Here is a 23,977-nt window from a genome sequence, read left to right on the forward strand (position 1 = left end):
AGGCTTACTCTTAAACTGCTTATTTATCATCAACTCAATTCCTAATTGCATATGAAGAATGAGGTGCATAAAGGCAAGCATCATTTGTGAGAATTTTTCAGAAAGGGAGTTGCGAACCCAAGCAATGAAAGAGTAAGAGACATGTGGAAATAAAAAGAGTGTGGTTGAGAGAGCAGAAAAGGGTGTGTTAAAATGGTACGGTCACATGGCGAGAATGAGTAAGGAAAGATTGACAAAGAGGATATGTGTGTCAGAGGAGAAGGGAACAAGGAAAAGTGGGAGACCAAATTGGAGATTAAGGATGGAGTGAAAAAGATTTTAAGCAATCAGGGCCTGAACATACAGGAAGGTGAGAGGCATGCAAGGAATAGAGTGAACTGGAACAATGTGGTATACCAGGGTTGACGTACTGTCAATGGACTGAACCGGGGCATGTGAATTGTCTGGGGTAAACCATGGAAAGTTCTGTGGGGCATGGATGTGGACAGACAGCTGTGATTTTGATGCATTACACATGACAGATTGAGCTTGTGCATGAAAAAATGTGGCCTTTTATGTCTGTTTTCTTGGCACTACCTCACTGACATGGTGTGGCGATGCTGTTTCCTGTGGGGCAGGGTGTTGCCACGAATGGATGAAGGCAAGTGAGTATGAATATATACATGTGTACATATGTATATGGCTAAGTATGTGTATCGGCATGTGTGTATATATATGTGTGTATATAAGTGGATGGGTCTTTCTTTATGTTTCCGGCACTACCTCACTGTCACGGGAAACAGGGATCAAGTATAATATACATATATCTATAAATAGGAGAACGGGGCAAGTATGTAGTCTGTTGTGGATGAGAGGGCTTGGGAAGTGAGTCAGTTGTTCACTGATGACACAGTGCTGGTGGCTGATTCAGTTGAGAAACTGCAGAAGTTGGTGACTGAGTTTAGTAAAGTGTGCTAAAGAAAAAAGGTGAGAGTAAATGTGAATATGAGCAAGGTTATTAGGTTCAGTAGGGTTGAGAGACAAGCTAATTGGGAGGTAAGTTTGAATGGAGAAAAATGGAGGAAGCAAAGTGTTTTAGATATGTGGGAGTGGATTTAGCAGCAGATGGAACCATGGAAGTGAAAGTGAATCATAGGGTGGGGGAGGGGGCGAAGGTTCTGGAAGCATTGTAGAATGTGTGGAAGGCAAGAACATTAACTCGGAGAGCAAAAATGGGCATGTTTGAAGGAACAGTGGTTCCAACAATGTTATATGGTTGCGAGGCATGGGCTATAGATACGGTTGTGCGGAGGAAGGTGGATGTGTTGGACATGAAATGTTTGAGGACAATATGTGGTGTGAGGTGGTTTGATCGAGTAAGTAATGAAAGGGTAAGAGAGATGTGTGGTAATAAAACGAGTGTGGTTGAGAGAGCAGAAGAGGGTGTGTTAAAATGGTTTGGTCACATGAAGCGAATGAGTAAGGAAAGACTGACAAAGAGGATATATGTGTCAGAGGTGGAGGGAACGAGAAATGGGAGACCAAATTGGAGGTGGAAGGATGGAGTGAAAAAGATTTTGAGCAATTTGGGCCTGAACATACTGAAGGGTGAAAGGTGTGCAAGGAATAGAATGAATTGGAACAACGTGGTATACTGGGGTCGACGTGCTGTCATTGGATTGAACCAGGGCATGTGAAGCATCTGGGGTAAACCATGGAAGGCTTGGTGGGGCCTGGATGTGGAAAGAGAGCTGTGGTTTCAGTGCATTACACATGACAGCTAGAGATTGAGTGTGAACAAATGTGGCCTTTGTTGTCTTTTCCGAGTGCTACCTTGCACGTGCGGAGGGGGTGCCATTTCATATGTGGCGGGGTGGCAACGGAATGGATGAGAGCAGCAAGTATGAATTTGTACATGTGTATATATGTATATGTCTGTGTATGTACATGCATGTATATGTTGAAACGTATAGGCATGTATATGTGCATGTGTTGGGCCATTCTTTCGTCTGTTTCCTTATGCTACCTCGCTAACGTGGGAGACAGCGACTAAGTATAATAAATAAATAAATATATATATATTATCCCTGGGGATAGGGGATTAAGAATACTTCCCACGTATTCCCTGCGTGTCGTAGAAGGCGACTAAAAGGGGAGGGAGTGGGGGGCTGGAAATCCTCCCCTCTCGTTTTTTTTTTTAATTTTCCAAAAGAAGGAACAGAGAATTGGGCCAGGTGAGGGTATTCCCTCAAAGGCCCAGTCCTCTGTTCTTAATGCTACCTCGCTAACGCGGGAAATGGCGAATAGTTTAAAAGAAAAAAGAAAATATATATATATATATATATATATATATATATATATATATATATATATATATATATATATATATATATATATATCTCTTTTTTTTTTCTTTTAAACTATTTGCCATTTCCCGCGTTAGCGAGGTAGCGTTAAGAACAGAGGACTGGGCCTTTTTTGGAATATCCTCACCTGGCCCCCTCTGTTCCTTCTTTTGGAAAAAAAAAAAAAAAAAAAAATATATATATATATATATATATATATATATATATATATATATATATATATATATATATAGATAGAGCATCTCTATAACTGGTGAACTCTAGTGCTACTAATAAGCCTTTTGTGCCTCGCCCTGAATGGGCCACTGACAGAGGGCAACTCTAGCATTTCAGAGACTCCTTCTGATGTGTCTACCTTATGTCCCTGCCTAATACTCCAACCTACCCTTCTACCTAATGCTCCCACTAAATGTTCCTATCAACTAATTCTAACTAATGTTTCTATCTAATAATCCAAAGCTGGTGCACAGTGCTCCCCATGGGAAAATCTAGTTAGAAAAAATGAGTTGCATGAGTTAAGTGTTGTCAAGCGTCATGTGTGACAAGGAGAGACTATCACTTGGGGACAGAGTGCCAATAGTCCATGTCAGTCAGAGGAGTGCAACTTGACAACCACTGAAGTTCTGGCTCACTACACAGCTGTCACTATCCCTTATGATAAAGCGGAAGGCTTCTGATCCCATTCTGGTTATGAAAAAGGTGGAAGAAGAGCCACAATAAAAACACATGCAGTGGTCAATAGTGAAACATATAAGCCACTAGTAAATAGGGAAGGAACAGCTGCTCATAAGGAAAAAAATTTATGGAACCTATAAAACATCCTGTTTTTAGGAAATTTCTTCACTTAATGGAACTTCCAGGCTAGAGTGGAGGATAAGTTTATGGCTGACATGCTTACACTACTGCATTTACATGGTTATATTGTGGTCTTTTGAGATTTAACAGCAAAAAACAAGGGAGATTTAGGAAATACATAGGTTGAAATTACTCTACTAAACAGTTGAATTTACCAGGTTACCTCTTCCCCACTCTAACATGATACACAGATATGAGTTTAGAGAGAAAAAAGAATAAGTACAGGAGTGAGAAAGGGTGTGAAAAGGAGTTACTCATGTAGAAAAGGAAATTAATTCCATTTCCAAAAGGTAAATCAACTGAAGTTGAAGTATTTACAGTGAAATCTAACTCCAATTCCAAAAGCTGAAGCAGGTGCATGCATGCATCTACACTGGAAATCTACTTTGCAAAACTAAAAAAATCACTACAAACTACATATTGCACAATGTATACAATTCTAAAAAAGAAATCCTTCCAGATCAGTCAGATGACATCCAAAAACAACTTCTATTCAGCCTACACACTAACACCATAAAACTTGACACACTAAACAACATGTGCAGCTTTCACTGTTCTTCTTCCCTATTTTTGGTCTCTATCCACGCTTAAAATTCAGGAGGTAAGGAAGAGACTGAACTTAATCAGTATAAAAAAATCAATCTGCACCCATGATGTCATTCCAAAAAGGTTTTGAGAAAAACAAGGACACATTTGCTAACAATGGTGTCAACACTTATCAATCACTTTTATATGACATTCCTGATTATTTTTAGCAAGTATTTGAAAGTCAACTTAATGCAACATAAACGATCAAACATATCTCAATGGCAAAACAGTCACAATATTTGTAGAGCCCCTCTGTATGCATTCATCCAATTTCAAAGGGGCATATAAATCAACACACTATAGGCACAAAAGTTTGGTCAGTAGAAAACACTGCTTTGGTGCCTATATAAGTATTGAAGTAGGAAAGATTAAAAGGAAATCCCCCTTTCTCTCAATACATCCCTTTCTCTCTATGGTGTCTTGTTACTTTCCTTTTCTTTCTATGGTGTCTTGTTACTTTTGACATTACTCAAAAATCTTAAAAGTTGGGCTTCCTGGGCCTTTACCTCAATAAGAGTGGAAGCATATGGCCAAGGGGAGCCAAGATGCAAGCACCATCAAAACCTCCTTCCTCACTGGTATACCACCTATTTTTCATACTGGCCTACATGAGCAAAAGATTTGTCAATCATTATTAAGCATTCCAGCAACCTATCCCAGTGAAGCTTCACTTAGCATACAAACTTGCAAAAATGAAATGTTTAGATCAGGTGCTCCAAAATTTCTCCTGGATTATTTGTACACATCACTAAGCTGTCTAAATGAAACAAAAATCAATAAATATAAATAAATATAAAGAATAAAAAACATTTTCTTAACATTAGAAAATCAAAAATAACTCAAGACCCCAGTGGTTGGACTTTGGAGTTAATGGTAGAAAATTAGGATAAGTTAGAGGGAACATTCTTCTTAAAAATGTAAATCATGTTTAAATGGCACTTCTACATATGAATATCACAGAAATACTATTGCTTGAACCCCCTTCCACAAAAACATACAAAGGAAGAAGAATGGCTAAAAGCACCTTCAACAGAAAGCTTCATTCTTGTACTAAAAAGCAACCTTAACGTCAATATATCTCCTTATCTATTATCAATTATCCCTAGGGATAGGGGATAAAGAATACTTCCCACGTATTCCTTTCATGTCGTAGAAGGCAACTAAAAGGGGAGGGAGCGGGGGGCTTGAAATCCTCACATCTCGTTTTTAATTTCCTAAAAGAAGGAACAGAGAAGGGGGCCAAGTGAGGCTATTCCCTCAAGGCTCAGTCCTCTGTTCTCAATGCTACCTCGCTAATGCGGGAAATGGCAAAGTATAAAAAAAATCTATTATCAATAAAGCTAAACTACCGAATATCCAGCAACTGATGGTTCAGCACCTCCTTTAGTCTGGACAAAATCATGTGAGGGAACTTAAAATTACCGCAGCCACCAGACTAGTTTACTGGGCGGCCACAGTTGGCGTTGTGTGTAGGGCATGCTTATTTACATTCTTTACACTGCACTTGTTGGTGGTGATACTGCAATTCTGTGAGATTCCTAGCTTATTTTGCTTAAATTTAACCCTAACTATGGCTTCTAAGATATATGAGAGTGTCAGTCGTGGTGTCAAACATAAACACCAGTCCATGTCGATCCAAGATAAAGTAGAACTGTTGAAAAAATGGAAAAATGGCTTCAAAGATTCAAGAAGCATCAGGGAATTTCCATGAATAAAGTGTGCAGAGAAAAGCGGTCTGCAAACCACGAAGGAGCTACCGAGTATGTGGACGAATTTGTGAAACTCGAAGCTGACAAGCACCTCAGTCCTCAGCAGGCATATAATGCAGATGATACTGCATTCTTCTGGGCAATGCACACCAAGGAAAACACTAACAACAGAAGGTGGAGAAGACCAAACAGGATTCAAACAATCTAAGGACAGATTTACCATCTTAGGGTGCTCAAACATTTAATATGTGTTTAATTTAAATTTCTAGCAGTCCATGGTATACTTAAGACACATGGGAGATGTATAATTTGTGGGTTAGAGGTGTGTTGATGAATTATTATTACGTGACCACGGTTGGTCCGGCAAAATGGTTAATCCGGTAAGGCTTTGGAACCAGGAGTGCCAGAAAATCAGTGGTGTACCTGTACTCCATTACCAGTTCCATAAGGAAGATCAGGTACATACGCCCTTCAAAAATTATGAATGCACATCCTTAACCTAAGGCCTACAGACTTCCACTCTTATAAAGGGAGGGCATCTTACTTTTTCATTCTGTACAATAAGTTGACTTGTCACATTAAGCAAACATTTCCATTCAAACAACCTCCATATAAGAAATTTTTCCACTGCATCATATCCCAATCATACCTTTACCATCATCTGAAATATCCTCAGCCCTAATCCATTCTCACTGCATATATCCATCTCTCCCATGGTCTAGCTCTTCTCTCTGTATCCTCTACTATAACAATTTAGAGCTTCCTGACCAACGTATCTTCTGCTATAAATTCTCGTGTATATGACTCTAATATCCAAAAAGACCCATCCATGTATCTTTATAATGATCTTTTCACACCACATACCCTTTCTGCATCAATTTTCATTGTCTATCCCAATTACAATTATGCTACACAAGATATCCAAATCAACCAAAATTTTTACCTGACCTGTTCTGGGTATCACATCCATGCATCAGCATTGGGACAAGTACCATATGTACCTGTCTATAGCCTCAACTTGGGCAAAAGTCATCTTCCCCCTCTGAACTTTCAGACAAATCCTGATTTTTCACATATTTCTGGTATATGTTGATCCAAGTTTTTGAAGGAATACCCTAAGCAAATTGGTTCCTACTGTACACTCCTTACTCCACTCTAAGACCCACTTCAACATGGCATCATTGTGGATATGTCCTTTCATAGACAATACTTCCATAATGAAAGCTCCCAACAACATTCAAAAGTTTTCCATGAACACCATACAGAGTCAGCACTTTCATTTTACTTTGTCATACGTCCTTTCTTAATTCAAAACAGTTGCGTACAATTATTTCTAAAACCTCTACTTTTACCTGTCCAAGAAAAACACTCTGATCTACACACCCTGTTCTCTTCCTACACTCATTGTGTTCTCCAATGATGAAAGAATCCACTAATCCTCTGAATACTTTAAATCACTCTCCTACCAAACACCTTGTCAGCTATGATAAGAGGGCTTATTCCTTTGTAATTTTTGTAATCACTTTTGTTCCCCTTTTCTTCACACAATGGAATAATCACTTCTGTTCCCTTTTCTTTATGCAATGGAACAATTACAGCCTTCATCCAGTTACTTATCCAGAAACTTAAAGTTTCCATGGTGAATGGTGATGGACAAGTTAACAACACACGATTCAGTGATAATACTTATGTCAACTGTAAACCCTACCAACTTGATCAACTAAGACCCTTGAATGATTAGTATCTGCCAGCCCAGTTAATCCTCAGGGATAGTTGTTACTTTTTGCAGCATGAAGAGATCAAGCCCACTAAGCACATGCCCTCTCAGATACTTGAAGAGCTGTTTGTTTGATCTTATTGATAATTACCCCAGGACCAATTTCTTTGAAAGTACAGGTGTCACCCATGACCTTTCTAAAGGCTCTTGCACTAGCAAGAAAATGAAGACTCCTTTAAAGTGAAAAGCTATTTGAGGAGATACAGCCTCACCAAAGGTGACCCCTCACTTGCATGACAAAACAGAGCATGCACAAAGGGCTGTCTGGAGGTGAGAAAAATGAAAAAAGTCTGAAGAAGATTCTACAACAGCATGCCTTCTGAATGACAAAAAAAACTGTCATGCAAATGAGATACATGTTAGCATTGATTTGTATGCAACAAATAAAGCCTTTTTATCAACTTCTGAGTTATTATCAAGTACACACAATGGGACCATAAAGCTGGAGTGCAAATCTGAGATCCACCAAATAACAATGGTACAAGAAAAGGATACATGCAGCCGTAATTTGACCAGTTTTTATGTAAACATAATGAATATCCAATCAATTCAAAAAACCCTATGGAGAAGCATACAACAAAATATGAAACAATATCAATCAACAATGACAGCTATAAAAAAAAAAAAAGGATAAAACAGGCAATACATACTGTGGGTGGAGGTAGTGATGAGCATAGTAGTGGCCATATGAACCATCATCTTCACTCTCACTTGGTCTGTTTCCAGCCCGATGTGGTGGCTCCAAAATTGGTGGATACGAAAGAAGCTGATGGAGACAAAAAGACCAGAAATTTAAGTAATTGGATTTCATGCTCATCTTCAATGCATATTTTCATACATTTATTTTCATCATATTCATCTCATCATGGTATGTAATCATGTAACTTTTTCATAAAAAAAAAGGATGTGAATAACAAAATTTTATCCTATTTCGTTACAGAGGGGAAAAAATGAGTAAAGACTACTTAAGGAGTCATTAGTGTAAATCCATGGGCAATCAAAACATCACATGGCAACACTCTACAGCAAAAAAGTGTAACCTTTTCATGGAACAAAGAAATGAAAAGAAAATTGCCTTTATTCAAAACTTTTACGATAAAAGTTGAGCATATCAAAATTCATCAAAATGTTACACTGGAACTTTAATTCACAAAACTTCAATTAATCATTACTCTATTCCATTAACCCTCAATTACCATCTGTAAACTGCCATATACAACTTTCTTCTTAAACTCAGCAGGATATTACCTTGACAACTACTACAATTATTTAACTTTTCCATTACACAATGGCACTTTTGAAACACCGACCCAGACCTCAGAGAAATTATCTTCATTCCATACTCTTGCATACATTAGCTGAATATGCCTGTAGACCACCTATCATCACATTCTATGAGATCCTGATCATATTTCATTTTCTGTATACTCTACCAGTATTACCAGTACTACCCACATGGGTATTAGGAGGGTTAGCAACATCTGCACAGTGAGCCAGCACTTCATTGGTTGTCAGGTTGCACTCCTCTAACCTAGGTACCTGTCATTTCTGTCTGCCTCACCCACATGTGAACGACTGACTGGCACTCTGTCTACAAACATGCAATGTCTCCTTGTCATACATAACATCTATCAACACTTAATTCACACTGCTCATTCTTCATAACTCTAGAGGTTCCAGCGATGAGCACCATGCGCTAGCCCTGCCTTTTGGCAAAATGTTGGGAGCAACAGATAGAAATAGATGGTAGGAACATTTAGGCAGGAGCTTTAGGTAGAAGTAGTCAGTAGGAACATTAGGTAGGAGCCTCTGCAAACACTGCACTAGACTTGCACTCTGCTAGTGGCCTGTTAAGGGTGAGGGTTTAAAGGCTCAGAAGCAGCACTGGAGTTCTATAGTTAAGGAGACTTTATTGCCATGGCCACCCCCCTTAAGGGAGTTCTAGTTAGGAACAGGTCAGAGATACAGATACAGAGACAGAGACTATACATATCCAATACAACTTCCTACTCACTCCTTCATTTACTTACATAATCTTCATCCATGAGCCTTTGGCCTCCACAGCAATGTGGTCAGCATTCTAACTCAAATATCCCATATGGCAGTTATAAAGTCCTAGACAGTGCAGTGGACTCACAGCCAGTCTACCTGTCTATATACATCTCTGAATTTCATACCCTTCAGGGACTCCCCCAAGTGGGTAACCACAGAAAAAAAAAGTCTCCATTACTGGTGAACTCAAGTACTGCTTCTTAACCTTTAGTGCCTCAACCTAATAGGCCACTGGCAGAGAGCAACTCTCAGAGGCTCCTACCTAATGTTCTTACCGACTACTTCTACCTGATGTGTCCACCTAATGCTCCAACCTACTATTTCTAACACCTAATGTTCCTACCTACTACTTTTACTAACGCTTCTACCATTTTGCTAAAAGGCAGGGATAGGACTAGTGCATAGCACTCACCACAGGAAAGTCTAGTTATGAAATATGAGCTATGTGAGTTAAGTGTTAGGTGTGACAAGAATGGATTGTATGTTTGTAGAAAGAATGACACATGTGGTTAAGGTAGAAAGCAAAGACAGCTAACTGGGTTAGAGGAGTGCAACATGATAACCACTGTCACTAACTCTACTAATACCCAGGCAGGTAGTACCGGTAATATACTTCCCTGGTCGGTGGCTGTCTATCAACAACTACCTATGCTCGATAGACAGATCGAGAGATAGTACTCTCCCAACTCTAGATGAACAAAGGGTATGGCCTTGATGTCATACCTTCCCGAATATGAGGAGAGTGTGCCTCGAAATAGCTCCAATCCTTGACCACCTGTTTAACCTCTGCCTTAAAACCTAGATTTTTGCTTCCCCTTGGAAGCATTCCTTGGTGCAACCCATTCCTAGCAGAGGATCCTGCTCTAACCCCTCTAGTGTCTCTATGCAAATCTTATATTCTTTCTCCAGATCCATAAATGGCACATACAAATCACTCTCTTCAAGTCTTTATCACAGAAATTCTTAAAAGCAAACATCTGGTTCACTCACCCTATACTTTCCCTGAAGCTCTCCCTATAGCCTCTTGGTATCCACAAAAAGAAACTGAATTATATGCACGAGAGTTTATCATGTGACTAAGAAAGTTTTATGTTAACGAGAAACAATACTCAGTCACTTACCACTGGTTTCTTGACTCTGAAGAAGACAACAGATGCAAGTGTAGGGAGATACTCCCACAGGAACTGAACGGTGATGAAAGTGTAATAGCCATATTCACTATCACTTAGAAGGTCAACCTGAAATAATAATACATATACAATCAAAACTAAATATCTTTGTACATATCCTAACGATAAATCTTTAGGAAACTGCCTAATATGCATTTGTCAAGCTTTTTAGAACAGATAATAATCTGGCAAATGAGAACTTCACTTTCTTCATAACTCCACTCTACATTTTATCTTGAACTGAAGAACAAAAAAAAAAAAAAAATTCTTACTAATTCTGTACAAAAGCAAACAAAAATAAATGAATTGAAAAAATGTTTTGAAGTTAGGTTTTGAGCAGGAAAACAGTCTTGATTAATATCATCTAACACTGTCTGTATTGTTCTTTGTAACTGCCTGAAACAATAGCACCTTTGTCATATCTCCGAAAATCCTCAACTTCTTGTGAGTCCCTATAAACAATTAAAGTACATACGACTGGCATCTTTCATAGTCTAATGAAAATGAAAATAACATGAACAACTGATTTAGCATGGGTATATAGCATATCTGTTACTCATCTTCATCTTATGCACAACAGAACTGTGGCAAGAGGGAGAGAGATTTGGCCACAGGTTTGGAAAATCTAAGAAAAATCTGGACCAGGAGCAAGCAGAGTGCTTTATAAGCCTGGTAATAAACATGACAGTGCAAGGAACCACTGAGGCTGAAATGAGTCACAAAGTGGGAGAGGAAGCAAAGGTCTTGAGTGCAATAAGGGGCTTGGTAGGAGAGTTCAATGTATGTGAAAGAAAGATGGCTATATCTGATGGCACAGAAGTCACAACACTATTGTACGAGTTAGTCTTCAAATCTAAGTACAAAAGAATGGAAAAGGGTGGGTATGTTGAAAATGAAGTAAATGAGGATAATGTGTGATGAATGGTGATCATTTAAAAAGTGAAGGTGTAAGAGATATATTGTAGTAAGCAGAATATGACTGACAGCTGACCAGGCTTAAATAGTTTGGACATACAGAGAGAATAAGGAAAGAGACTAAAGGTGTTGCCACATAAGCATTTCTCAAATCAATTTCTTGCATCAATTTCCTGATAACCATCTTTTGTTTTGCAGGCTCATTAACACATACAAGTAGAACCAACAAGCCAGTCATTTCATTTTCTAGAACACAGATAAGCAAGCATGTCCTTATACATCCAATATAGCATTCTTTGGACTGACATGTCCACAGTGGAATGAATGCTATCAAAGCCATGGCAAAATTGTACCTGCCATGCATATGAACCTATGTGGTGTAATTGTAAACATAGCAAATGTGTTTCTGATTATCAGGGTGAATATAATAAACTTGGACTTCAAAATTCTAAAGGAATATGTGACTGAACTACACTGTATTTTTTTCACACCTAATCGCTGTTTCCTACATACGCAAGGTAGCGCCAGGAACAGACAAAGAAAGGACACGTTCACTCATATCAATCCTCTATCTGTCATGTGTAAAGCACTGAAATCACAGAGCTCACTTTATAAATATAACATTAAAAATTTAAAAATAATATATATATATATTTCATTTCACTAAAAATTTGCTTGCACAAGTATAAATTGTGTTGAAGAAGTCTTATGAAAACTTTTGGGATCAAGACAAACCATTTCACATTTCTCAATGCACCTTGAATTTGATACAAATTCATGAAAAAAAATGGTATATATGTCACATAATAGACACTAAAAGTGCTAGTGTGACACCACCTGAAGAGGATATATTAGGCAGAAGTGGAGGGCGCAATGGATAATGGAAAACTTAGAACATGGAAGGATGGTATAAAAGAAGCATGAAGTTGTCAGGGCTTGAACATGCAGGAGGGGAAGATGTATTCAAAAGACAGAGCAACTTGGAGCAATGTGGTATATAAGGGTGACAAGCAGTACATGGGCTGAACCAAGGAATGAGAAGTGGTCAGGGGAATCCATGATATGGTTTGCGAGGTTTGGCTGTGAATGATGGACTTCTGTTGTGGTTTTTGTCCATAACAGCTAGGGACTAGATGTATATAAATAAGACTACTTTGTCCTGTTCTTGGTTATACCATGACAAATAGCAAAAAAGGGGAAAAATCTCAATAGGTAACCTCAAACACACCTTCAATAAACCAAGATGAGACTCCAGATAAAGGACAAATGAATAGATTGCTGATAGATGGAGGGACTATTGGGTTCCAAGACCAATGGTGGAATCCTGTTAAGTTACGTGCCTGTTTAAGTTTCAGGTTAAAAATTATTTACAAGGGGTACATCTGAAGCAAAATCCAACGAGAGTTGTGGGTCTCAGTCCATTAATTTCTTTGGATACTGGGAAATAATTAGTAAAAGCATAAACTCTGATGAATTTTCATTAAACCAGGATGTGATTCCTGATGATGGCCAGATGAATTACACATAAACAAAGTGATCCCCATGTGTCTGATATGCTGCACAAGCAACAAAAAAACAAGCACCATCTGCCCTGCCCTTAGTGGACATATCAAAGATACATATATAATAAACAAACTCAGGTGGTTGCTGTGATGAATGATGAATGAGCAACTAAACAGACTAAACAGTGGGAATGCAGTCATCTATCATAGCAAAAACCTAAATGCTGAAAGCCTAAGTTGCTCAGAATCTGCAGCTGAGGAGATATACTCAACAACTTATCTCAAATAACTTAATTTTCGTCGTGAAAAAGTAGTGCACAAAAAGTTTACTCCAAATTTTAACTTGAAAATAGATGCAATTATTAAGATTCATCTTTCACATGTATCTATCTTATCTACATCTCCAATGCCTATTCCCTCTGGGAACTCCTATCAAAGAGGTGGCCACAGCAAAAGTTTTCACTTTTCCCTGTCCTTACATGCCTCCCTCACATGCTCTATTCCATGCATTCTTCCCACATTTCTCTCCTTCCAGTCCTCTTCCACTTTATTTCCCTGCATATAATGTAAAGCTTGGAAAGTGAGTCAGTTGTTGTTCGCTGATGATACAGCGCTGGTGGCTGATTCGTGCAAGAAACTGCAGAGGCTGGTGACTGAATCTGGTAAAGTGTATGAAAGAAGAAAGTTGAGAGTAAATGTGAATAAGAGCAAGGTTATTAGGTACAGTAGGGTTGAGGGACAAGTCAACTGGGAAGTAAGTTTGAATGGAGAAAAACTGTAGGAAGTGAAGTGTTTTAGATATCTGGGAGAGGATTTGGCAGCAGATGGAACCATGGAAGCAGAAGTGAATCATAGGATGGGGGAAGGGGCAAAAGTTCTGGGAGCATTGAAGAATGTGTGGAAGTCGAGAACACTATCTCGAAAAGCAAAAATGGGTATGTTTGAAGGAATAGTGGTTCCAAACAATGTTATATGGTTGCGAGGCATGGGCTATAGTTGTGTGGAGGAGGGTGGATGTGCTGGAAATGAGATGTTTGAGGACAATATGTGGTGTGAGGTGGTTTGATCGAGTAAGTAATGTAAGGGTAAGAGAGATGTGTGGTAATAAAAAGAGTGTGGTTGAGAGAGCAGAAGAGGGTGTTTTGAAATGGTTTGGTCACATGGAGAGAATGAGTGAGGAAAGATTGACCAAGAGGATATATGTGTCCGAGGTGGAGGGAACGAGGAGAAGTGGGAGACCAAATTGGAGGTGGAAGATGGAGTGAAAAAGATTTTGAGTGATCGGGGCCTGAACATGCAGGAGGGTGAAAGGCATGCAAGGACTAGAGTGAATTGGAACGATGTGGTATACCAGGGTCAACGTGCTGTCAATGGATTGAACCAGGGCATGTGAAGCGTCTGGGGTAAACCATGGAAAGTTTTTTGGGGCCTGGATGTGGAAAGGGAGCTGTGGTTTCAGTGCATTATACATGACAGCTAGAGACTGAGTGTGAATGAATGTGGCCTTTGTTGTTTTTTCCTAGCACCCTCGTGCACATGTGGGGGAGGGGGTTGTTATTTCATGTGTGGCGGGGTGGTGATGGGAATGAATAAAGGAAGACAGTATGAATTATGTACAAGTGTATATATGTATATGTCTGTGTGTGTATATTTATGTATATGTTGAGATGTATAGGTATGTATATTTGCGTGTGTGGATGTGTATGTATATACATGTGTATGTGGGTGGGTTGGGCCATTCTTTCGTCTGTTTCCTTGCGCTACCTCGTTAACGCGGGAGACAGCGACAAAGTAAAATAATTATATATAAACAAATAAATATAATGTAAAGCGTTACCTGGTCAGTGTCATAAACCCATTCGACACAGGGAACAAGCGCCAAGATGTTGGCAACAGTTCGGAACATATAAAGAGTCACGAGCAGGATACCAACACTGCGAGCACCAGCTTGAGTCATATCCTGAGGACAAAGAACAAACATTAAAACATTATGAGTATCAAATACTAAACATTAATATCCAACAACTCTTTTTTTTAGATTTCTTCTTCTACCTGCATTATATGATCAGCAGTAGACATCATAAAGCTATCCTTAAAACTTCTTTTACTCTCACTGAGTCTGTGTGTCTTGATACTATATCAACATTCACAAATTGCTTTTGACACTGGTGATGAAAGTGATACACCATGAACTAAGGGTCTAGAAAAGATTTTTACAGGCCATTTAGGTAACATACAGAAATCATTTTATATATCTATTATACTTGATCACTGTTTCCCATGTCAGCAAGGCAGTGCCAGAAAACAGACAAAGAATGGCTCTTCTACTCATATATGTGTAATGCACCAAAATCACAGCTCCCTTTCCATATTCAGGCCCCACAGACCTTTCCATGGTTCACCCCAGAAGCTTCAAATGCCCTGGTTCAGTCCACTGACAGTAAGTCAACCCTGGCATACCACACTGTTCCAACTCACTCCACTCCTTGCACACCTTTCACCCTTCTGCATGTTCAGGCTCCGATCGCACAAAATCCCTTTCACTTTCACTTATTAATCATAAAATCCATAAACTACAACTAGATGAGCTACAGCCAGTATAACCTAACTGTTGACTATTTCACAATTTCCTTCCTGTATATTCCATCACTTGCACTCATGGATAAGTGGCAAATAAAAAAGTCTCCAAGATCATCAGTCAGAGCACATGTGCATCTTTCTTTAAAGTAACTGGTCATAAAATATGTCGAAAAAAGACTCCCATGATTAGTGAAGCTTTAATGACAATATCCATATTCACACTTGTGGTACCAACTTACCTTTGTGATATCCGTAGATTACACTCACAAATCAATATATTCATGACTATGTCCACAAAAATTTTCGCTAGAATAAATTTACATGGGACAACTACCATTTCCTCTTCAAGATTCAATATCGATACAACACCCTTTTGTTTCTGATTTCTTATTTCAAGGTACAAAAGCCATTTATTCTGTCAGTTCTAACAAATCACATGAGACAGTGTGCAATCATTAACAAAATCATTTCATTCATTTTGCTTCTGAATGATAGAGCACTCTGATCAGCCACTGCGTAAATTATAAAACTATCGAAAAAATATCCTATCCATGCCGGAATTAGAAGTATACCGATACACACATTCCTACACTATTTTGAAAGCTTCCTGAACTTCATATCTAAATCCCTCAATCCCTCTACAGCATAATTTTTTGACCAATAACTTTCTAAATACCATCTTAATCTTGAACTAAATAGCTACACATTTTTCCACTTGTAAAATTTTTCCTTACAGATATCACAGCCAGAATCCTTTCATCATAATTCCTTTGGTGATTATTATCACTATCAGTATCACTTTCATACCTTCGTTATTTCCAGCAATATCGGGAACATAAGACAAAGCTTTAGAGGAACAAATCCTCACTTGGTTCTTTCATCTGTTCCTTATTCTACTACATAATACTAATAAAACAGGAAGAATTTCCATCTCTTCACTCCCACCCCTCTTGGCTGCCTTCTTGAGACATGCAGGAGATACATGAGCAGCATTCCTTCTCCCTATCCACAGGGATAGTCATTATTATCATCATCATAATCATTATGATCACCATTACTATTACTTTATCATCACTATTACTATGATCATCATACAACCCCAATACCCCTTTCATGGGGCTCCTCTAGGTCCAAAACTGCATTCCACAAAGAAGCTAGGAAATGATGGACTCCTGTGAAACAAGGTCCTTGATGAGACTACTTCTTATCCACTGATAAAGATACAGCCTTGCCAAATGTGACAACTTCCCTGCAGTGTAGCCGCTTGCAGAAGGAATCTAGATACTCGCTTCCAGCAATATGTACAAAAATGATCCTATTAAGAATTCTGCTGAAATTCATCTCATGTTTCAGAAAAATATTTACAAAACTATAATCATACCTCAGTCTCCAGAAGAAGTCGCACTTCAGCTGTTTTTGCCACTTGTACAATCAGGTATGCCAGAGCAGCAGCCATGGTAATGAACATCGTACCATTGATAACGACTCGGGCATAAATAACATAGCCCACAGTTCCCGGTAGGTTGGAGAGAATGAGCTTTGGACTTGGAACTATGCTATCTGTTAAAGCTGATCAGAAAAATAAAAAAATCTATGATAAACTGAAATAAGGAACGACGTGCAAACATACAAGGATTGACAGATAAATGTAAAGGGTTTCTCAGCAAGATGAGGTCAAATGATCATAAAGAGAAGAATGGCTAGAGGATATATGCAGGAAAGAATGGATCAATTGAAAAATGTGACTGATGGAAAGGATAATGCACTTAGTGGACAAATATCCAGAGGTAAATAAAATGAGGATAAGATCTTCCTGTGCAAGGCCATTTAAAAATATTACATGAAAAATATTCACATGCTGATAATACCATTACACTTTCTGCTTCTGACAAATAGTGCCCAAATAAGTTTCTAAAAAAGACTGATTGTGATGCATGACAGCAGGAGTAAACATTTCCTAGCACTGAGAAAAAACATTGCTAAAAGGACTACTGAACCACTTCTAGGTGTAAAAAGGGTGAATTTAGGAAAAGAGGGTGTGTAGACCAAATTTCTGTCTTCACTAAGCAAGTGGAAAAAGTTCTAGAAAATATACTGTGTGCAGCATCTACTGATTTAAAAAAGGCATACGGTGTAATTAACAGTAAGTCATGGGAAGGTTTTAAATCCCCATAGTATGCATGAAAGACTTCAGAATGTTGTAAAGAGGTTTTTATGATGGAAGTAGTGCTTATGAGGTATAAGCAAATATTGGAACTATATGTAAGACTGCAACAGGGATATCTAGTATCGCTAAAGTTAACGAATGTTTTTATATCTATCTATCTATATCTCTAATGCCTGTTCCCTTCAGCAACTCCCCAAAGGGGTGGCCACTGCAATAGAGTCTCCATAACTGGCACATGATGAAAGTAATAATGGGCTACAACTATGTAAAGGTGAACTATAGTGTAACAGTAAAGAAGCTACCATAGCCATACTCTATGCTCGCTCAATCTGATCTATGTAGAGAAAGGTAGGTTACTTTGTTGGTGCATGCAGGAGAAGGATGTTAAAAGGAAATGCAAGCAAGAGCTAAAGTGTTCTTTTATTGGAGAATTTGAAAATGATGAATGCATTTAAGTACTGTATTTGCAAATGATAAGTAGAGATAATTGCTGGGGTGCTACAATGGTTAAACAAACATCAAATGGAGAACTGGATGTGCAATGAAAGTTCTGATGAATGGGAGGAGTGTACATTAAAAAATTGGTATGAATCTTACATATCAGAGTCCTTTTCCTAGCTTTGATGTATATGCATAAATCGTCAGCTTTCAAAGTTTTGATACACAAGAAATATGATCAGTAGCTATGGATAACTATAATTACAGTTAGAATTATAAGGATGTACAAAGAAAAGAATGAAGACGTGACAATTATAGATTTTCAAGGATGAAAACCCATTTCATAGTAGCCTGATCCCTGTGAGATTCTGAAATAGCAATTATTTGGAGCAGGATTGGCTTAGTCCCCTCTCAACTCCATACTGTGGAGTCACAGGCCTGGGGGATTTTGCATGGTCAACGAATCCTATGAACAAGTGTCTGCTGGCCTCATTTGTTTTATGATCATCAAAGGAAAAATGAGAATCTTTGTGGATACATTTCATCTTTTCAGGATAAAATGGTGTTTTAACTCCCCACCAAGCATACGCTCTCTCAGATACTCATAGAGCTGTGTCCACAGGTGAAAAAAGATATGTAGAAAGGTGAATCCATTAGAAAAACATATAGACAAAAGTCTTTTAAAATGATAAGTCAATATCTGATGAATGGCAAATTTCTTTTTCCAAAGGCAAAAACAAGAGGAAAAGCACACTACGGCTTAATCCTGATGAATGATGGACATATCCGTGCCCATTGATATACTCACTATTAGCAACTGCCTTTACTATAAGAATTAAAATTGGTACTGTGCTTAAAAAAATGTTCCATATAATCTGTCCTTAGAGATTTGTAGGTTACAGTGATTTTTTTCCTAAAGAAATTAAGATTTTTACATTATCCTAAACTTAAATATAGCTATCAATCTGTATGAAGTCCCACGTAAAATGACTGTGCAAAATAACTTTCAACTAAATCATCACCTGGGAAGATAAATATGTTAGTTACCTGGCATCTGGTGCTCGGCTTCCTTAATCAGGATGGCACATGTCAAGTTACTCACAAACACCACCAGATTTGCTGCAACAACTGCCACTGTGTGACTAGACAGACTCCTGGAAATTACAATTTCAACACATTTTATATTAATAGAAAGAGACACTGTTTACCTATTTATCAATATCATGCATGGCACTTCCCACATTCAAAGTGGGAAGGTTTAGGTATCACAAAAGGTCAAACAGTAACAAACATCTGAAAAAAAAAAGTAAGTCCTGAAAGATATACACCATTTCTCTATTGTTTGCATTCACTAGGGGGTTTACTGTGCTATTTTCATCCCTAAAGTGAGATGTATCCAAGTATTCATCCTCTTTAAACACTTAGAAAAATATAAGCTAGCAGAACTCCAAGCTAGTGCCAAGCAACCCTTCCCCCACAATAATTTACCAACCACTGTCTGGAATCAAGCATTGGTTCTTCAACAAATGCTTTGGTATATTATATATGACAGCTAGAGATTGAAGGTGTGCAAGGGATGCCACTGTTTGCTACTAATGCTACAATGCTAAGGTGAGAAAGGTAATAAGGGACATACAACAGATGCGGGAAATAAATCAGTGGTATACACTGGTATATACATGGTTATACACTGGTATATACATGGTTATACACTGGTATATACATGGTTATACATTGGTATATACATGGTTATACACTGGTTAAGACATCCAACTGAATAGTTATTTTCAATACATTTCTGTTATAAAGACAGTGACTGTTGAGTTTATGTATGCCATCAGGAAATGTATGTGTGTGTGTGTGTGTGTGTGTGTATGTGCATATGTGTGTGTGTGTGTGTGTGTGTGTATGTATATATATATGTATATTATCCCTGGGGATAGGGGTGAAAGAATACTTCCCACGTATTCCTCGCGTGTCGTAGAAAGCGACTAGAGGGGACGGGAGCGGGGGGCCGGAAATCCTCCCCTCCTTGTATTAACTTTCTAAAATGGGAAACAGAAGAAGGAGTCACGCGGGGAGTGATCATCCTCCTCGAAGGCTCAGAGTGGGGTGCCTAAATGTGTGTGGATGTAACCAAGATGTGAAAAAAAGGAGAGATAGGTAGTATGTTTGAGGAAAGGAACCTGGATGTTTTGGCTCTGAGTGAAACGAAGCTCAAGGGTAAAGGGGAAGAGTGGTTTGGAAATGTCTGGGGAGTGAAGTCAGGGGTTAGTGAGAGGACAAGAGCAAGGGAAGGAGTAGCAATACTCCTGAAACAGGAGTTGTGGGAGTATGTGATAGAATGTAAGAAAGTAAATTCTCGATTAATATGGGTAAAATTGAAAGTTGATGGAGAGAGGTGGGTGATTATTGGTGCATATGCACCTGGGCATGAGAAGAAAGATCATGAGAGGCAAGTGTTTTGGGAGCAGCTAAATGAGTGTGTTAGCGGTTTTGATGCACGAGACCGGGTTATAGTGATGGGTGATTTGAATGCAAAGGTGAGTAATGTGGCAGTTGAGGGAATAATTGGTATGCATGGGGTGTTCAGTGTTGTAAATGGAAATGGTGAAGAGCTTGTAGATTTATGTGCTGAAAAAGGACTGATGATTGGGAATACCTGGTTTAAAAAGCGAGATATACATAAGTATACTTATGTAAGTAGGAGAGATGGCCAGAGAGCGTTATTGGATTACGTGTTAATTGACAGGCGTGCGAAAGAGAGACTTTTGGATGTTAATGTGCTGAGAGGTGCAACTGGAGGGATGTCTGATCATTATCTTGTGGAGGCTAAGGTGAAGATTAGTATGGGTTTTCAGAAAAGAGGAGTGAATGTTGGGGTGAAGAAGGTGGTGAGAGTAAGTGAGCTTGGGAAGGAGACCTGTGTGGGGAAGTACCAGGAGAGACTGTGTACAGAATGGAAAAAGGTGAGAACAATGGAAGTAAGGGGAGTCGGGGAGGAATGGGATGTATTTAGGGAATCAGTGATGGATTGCGCAAAAGATGCTTGTGGCATGAGAAGAGTGGGAGGTGGGCTGTTTAGAAAGGGTAGTGAGTGGTGGGATGAAGAAGTAAGAGTATTAGTGAAAGAGAAGAGAGAGGCATTTGGACGATTTTTGCAGGGAAAAAATGCAATTGAGTGGGAGAAGTATAAAAGAAAGAGACAGGAGGTCAAGAGAAAGGTGCAAGAGGTGAAAAAAAGGGCAAATGAGAGTTGGGGTGAGAGACTATCAGTAAATTTTAGGGAGAATAAAAAGATGTTCTGGAAGGAGGTAAATAGGGTGCGTAAGACAAGGGAGCAAATGGGAACTTCAGTGAAGGGCGTAAATGGGGAGGTGATAACAAGTAGCGGTGATGTGAGAAGGAGATGGAATGAGTATTTTGAAGGTTTGTTGAATGTGTCTGATGACAGAGTGGCAGATATAGGGTGTTTTGGTCGAGGTGGTGTGCAAAGTGAGAGGGTTAGGGAAAATGATTTGATAAACAGAGAAGAGGTAGTAAAAGCTTTGCGGAAGATGAAAGCCGGCAAGGCAGCAGGTTTGGATGGTATTGCAGTGGAATTTATTAAGAAAGGGGGTGACTGTATTGTTGACTGGTTGGTAAGGTTATTTAATGTATGTATGACTCATGGTGAGGTGCCTGAGGATTGGCGGAATGCGTGCATAGTGCCATTGTACAAAGGCAAAGGGGATAAGAGTGAGTGCTCAAATTACAGAGGTATAAGTTTGTTGAGTATTCCTGGTAAATTATATGGGAGGGTATTGATTGAGAGGGTGAAGGCATGTACAGAGCATCAGATTGGGGAAGAGCAGTGCGGTTTCAGAAGTGGTAGAGGATGTGTGGATCAGGTGTTTGCTTTGAAGAATGTATGTGAGAAATACTTAGAAAAGCAAATGGATTTGTATGTAGCATTTATGGATCTGGAGAAGGCATATGATAGAGTTGATAGAGATGCTCTGTGGAAGGTATTAAGAATATATGGTGTGGGAGGCAAGTTGTTAGAAGCAGTGAAAAGTTTTTATCGAGGATGTAAGGCATGTGTACGTGTAGGAAGAGAGGAAAGTGATTGGTTCTCAGTGAATGTAGGTTTGCGGCAGGGGTGTGTGATGTCTCCATGGTTGTTTAATTTGTTTATGGATGGGGTTGTAAAGGAGGTAAATGCAAGAGTCCTGGAAAGAGGGGCAAGTATGAAGTCTGTTGGGGATGAGAGAGCTTGGGAAGTGAGTCAATTGTTGTTCGCTGATGATACAGCGCTGGTGGCTGATTCATGTGAGAAACTGCAGAAGCTGGTGACTGTGTTTGGTAAAGTGTGTGGAAGAAGAAAGTTGAGAGTAAATGTGAATAAGAGCAAGGTTATTAGGTACAGTAGGGGTGAGGGTCAAGTCAATTGGGAGGTGAGTTTGAATGGAGAAAAACTGGAGGAAGTGAAGTGTTTTAGATATCTGGGAGTGGATCTGTCAGCGGATGGAACCATGGAAGCGGAAGTGGATCATAGGGTGGGGGAGGGGGCGAAAATTTTGGGAGCCTTGAAAAATGTGTGGAAGTCGAGAACATTATCTCGGAAATCAAAAATGGGTATGTTTGAGGGAATAGTGGTTCCAACAATGCTGTATGGTTGCGAGGCGTGGGCTATGGATAGAGATGTGCGCAGGAGGATGGATGTGCTGGAAATGAGATGTTTGAGGACAATGTGTGGTGTGAGGTGGTTTGATCGAGTAAGTAACGTAAGGGTAAGAGAGATGTGTGGAAATAAAAAGAGCGTGGTCGAGAGAGCAGAAGAGGGTGTTTTGAAATGGTTTGGGCACATGGAGAGAATGAGTGAGGAGAGATTGACCAAGAGGATATATGTGTCGGAGGTGGAGGGAACGAGGAGAAGAGGGAGACCAAATTGGAGGTGGAAAGATGGAGTGAAAAAGATTTTGTGTGATCGGGGCCTGAACATGCAGGAGGGTGAAAGGAGGGCAAGAAATAGAGTGAATTGGAGTCATGTGGTATACAGGGGTTGACGTGCTGTCAGTGGATTGAAGCAAGGCATGTGAAGCGTCTGGGGTAAACCATGGAAAGCTGTGTAGGTATGTATATTTGCGTGTCTGGACGTGTGTATGTACATGGGTATGGGGGGGGGGGGGGCCATTTCTTTCGTCTGTTTCCTTGCGCTACCTCGCAAACGCGGGAGACAGCGACAAAGTATAAAAAAAAAAAAAAAAAAAAAAAAAAAAAACAGTCTTAGCACAAAGAGAAAAGCCCAGCTTCACTAATGTCCAATGTTTTCAGTGAATATGCTATGGGTCTCAAACACTTCAGATAATAGGGATGTCTAATAATTCACATGTATAGGGAAAATGCTGATGTGGCATCATGATGTAAAAATCAGAACAAGCATTTATAATGTAAAGTGACATGAATAAATTTCAAACTATCAAAGAGGGATCTTTAAAAAAGAAAAAAAAGAACGTGGCATTTGAAGCTGGACAATTAAGAAAGAATCGGTTAAAGAATATGTGGACATGATTTAATACTACTACATTAAAATGTTCCACACAAATCAAAAGTATAGCAAAAAACAATATTTCTTTTTCAATCAATAACATACAGAATTTTTTCAGCGCTTACCTCCATCTTGTTGGGTGGTATCGGTCCTCAGAACTTCGTACAATCTGTAAATACCATACATACAATCATTTTTTCATGTACATTCATTTCTAAGTTCAACATAAAAGGTTTTTTGTTTTTTTGAAACAAACTATATTATGATTATCTCCATTCTCAAATTTCAAAAGGAAAATAAGGTAAATACGGCCTTTAAATCACACATGTAAATCCTTAGCCCAAGCTTAT

General features: G+C 39.0%; 1 protein-coding gene across 2 annotated transcripts in view; it reads right to left on the reverse strand.

The window, feature by feature from the left end:
- The window catches only part of LOC139763510 (integral membrane protein GPR137-like), a 61,648-nt gene that overhangs the window by 31,472 nt on the left and 6,199 nt on the right, over positions 1–23,977 (reverse strand). For both annotated transcript variants that reach the window (XM_071689659.1, XM_071689658.1), the window contains exons 4-9: positions 23,753–23,796; positions 19,145–19,251; positions 16,874–17,061; positions 14,750–14,872; positions 10,448–10,564; positions 7,925–8,040 (exon numbers count right to left, since the gene is read on the reverse strand). In XM_071689659.1, the coding sequence (XP_071545760.1) occupies positions 7,925–8,040; positions 10,448–10,564; positions 14,750–14,872; positions 16,874–17,061; positions 19,145–19,251; positions 23,753–23,796 (695 nt within the window). The remainder of the gene's footprint in view (positions 1–7,924; positions 8,041–10,447; positions 10,565–14,749; positions 14,873–16,873; positions 17,062–19,144; positions 19,252–23,752; positions 23,797–23,977) is intronic.

This window comes from Panulirus ornatus, chromosome 47, assembly GCF_036320965.1.
Source record: "Panulirus ornatus isolate Po-2019 chromosome 47, ASM3632096v1, whole genome shotgun sequence".
In the NCBI taxonomy this organism is placed as follows: domain Eukaryota; kingdom Metazoa; phylum Arthropoda; class Malacostraca; order Decapoda; family Palinuridae; genus Panulirus; species Panulirus ornatus.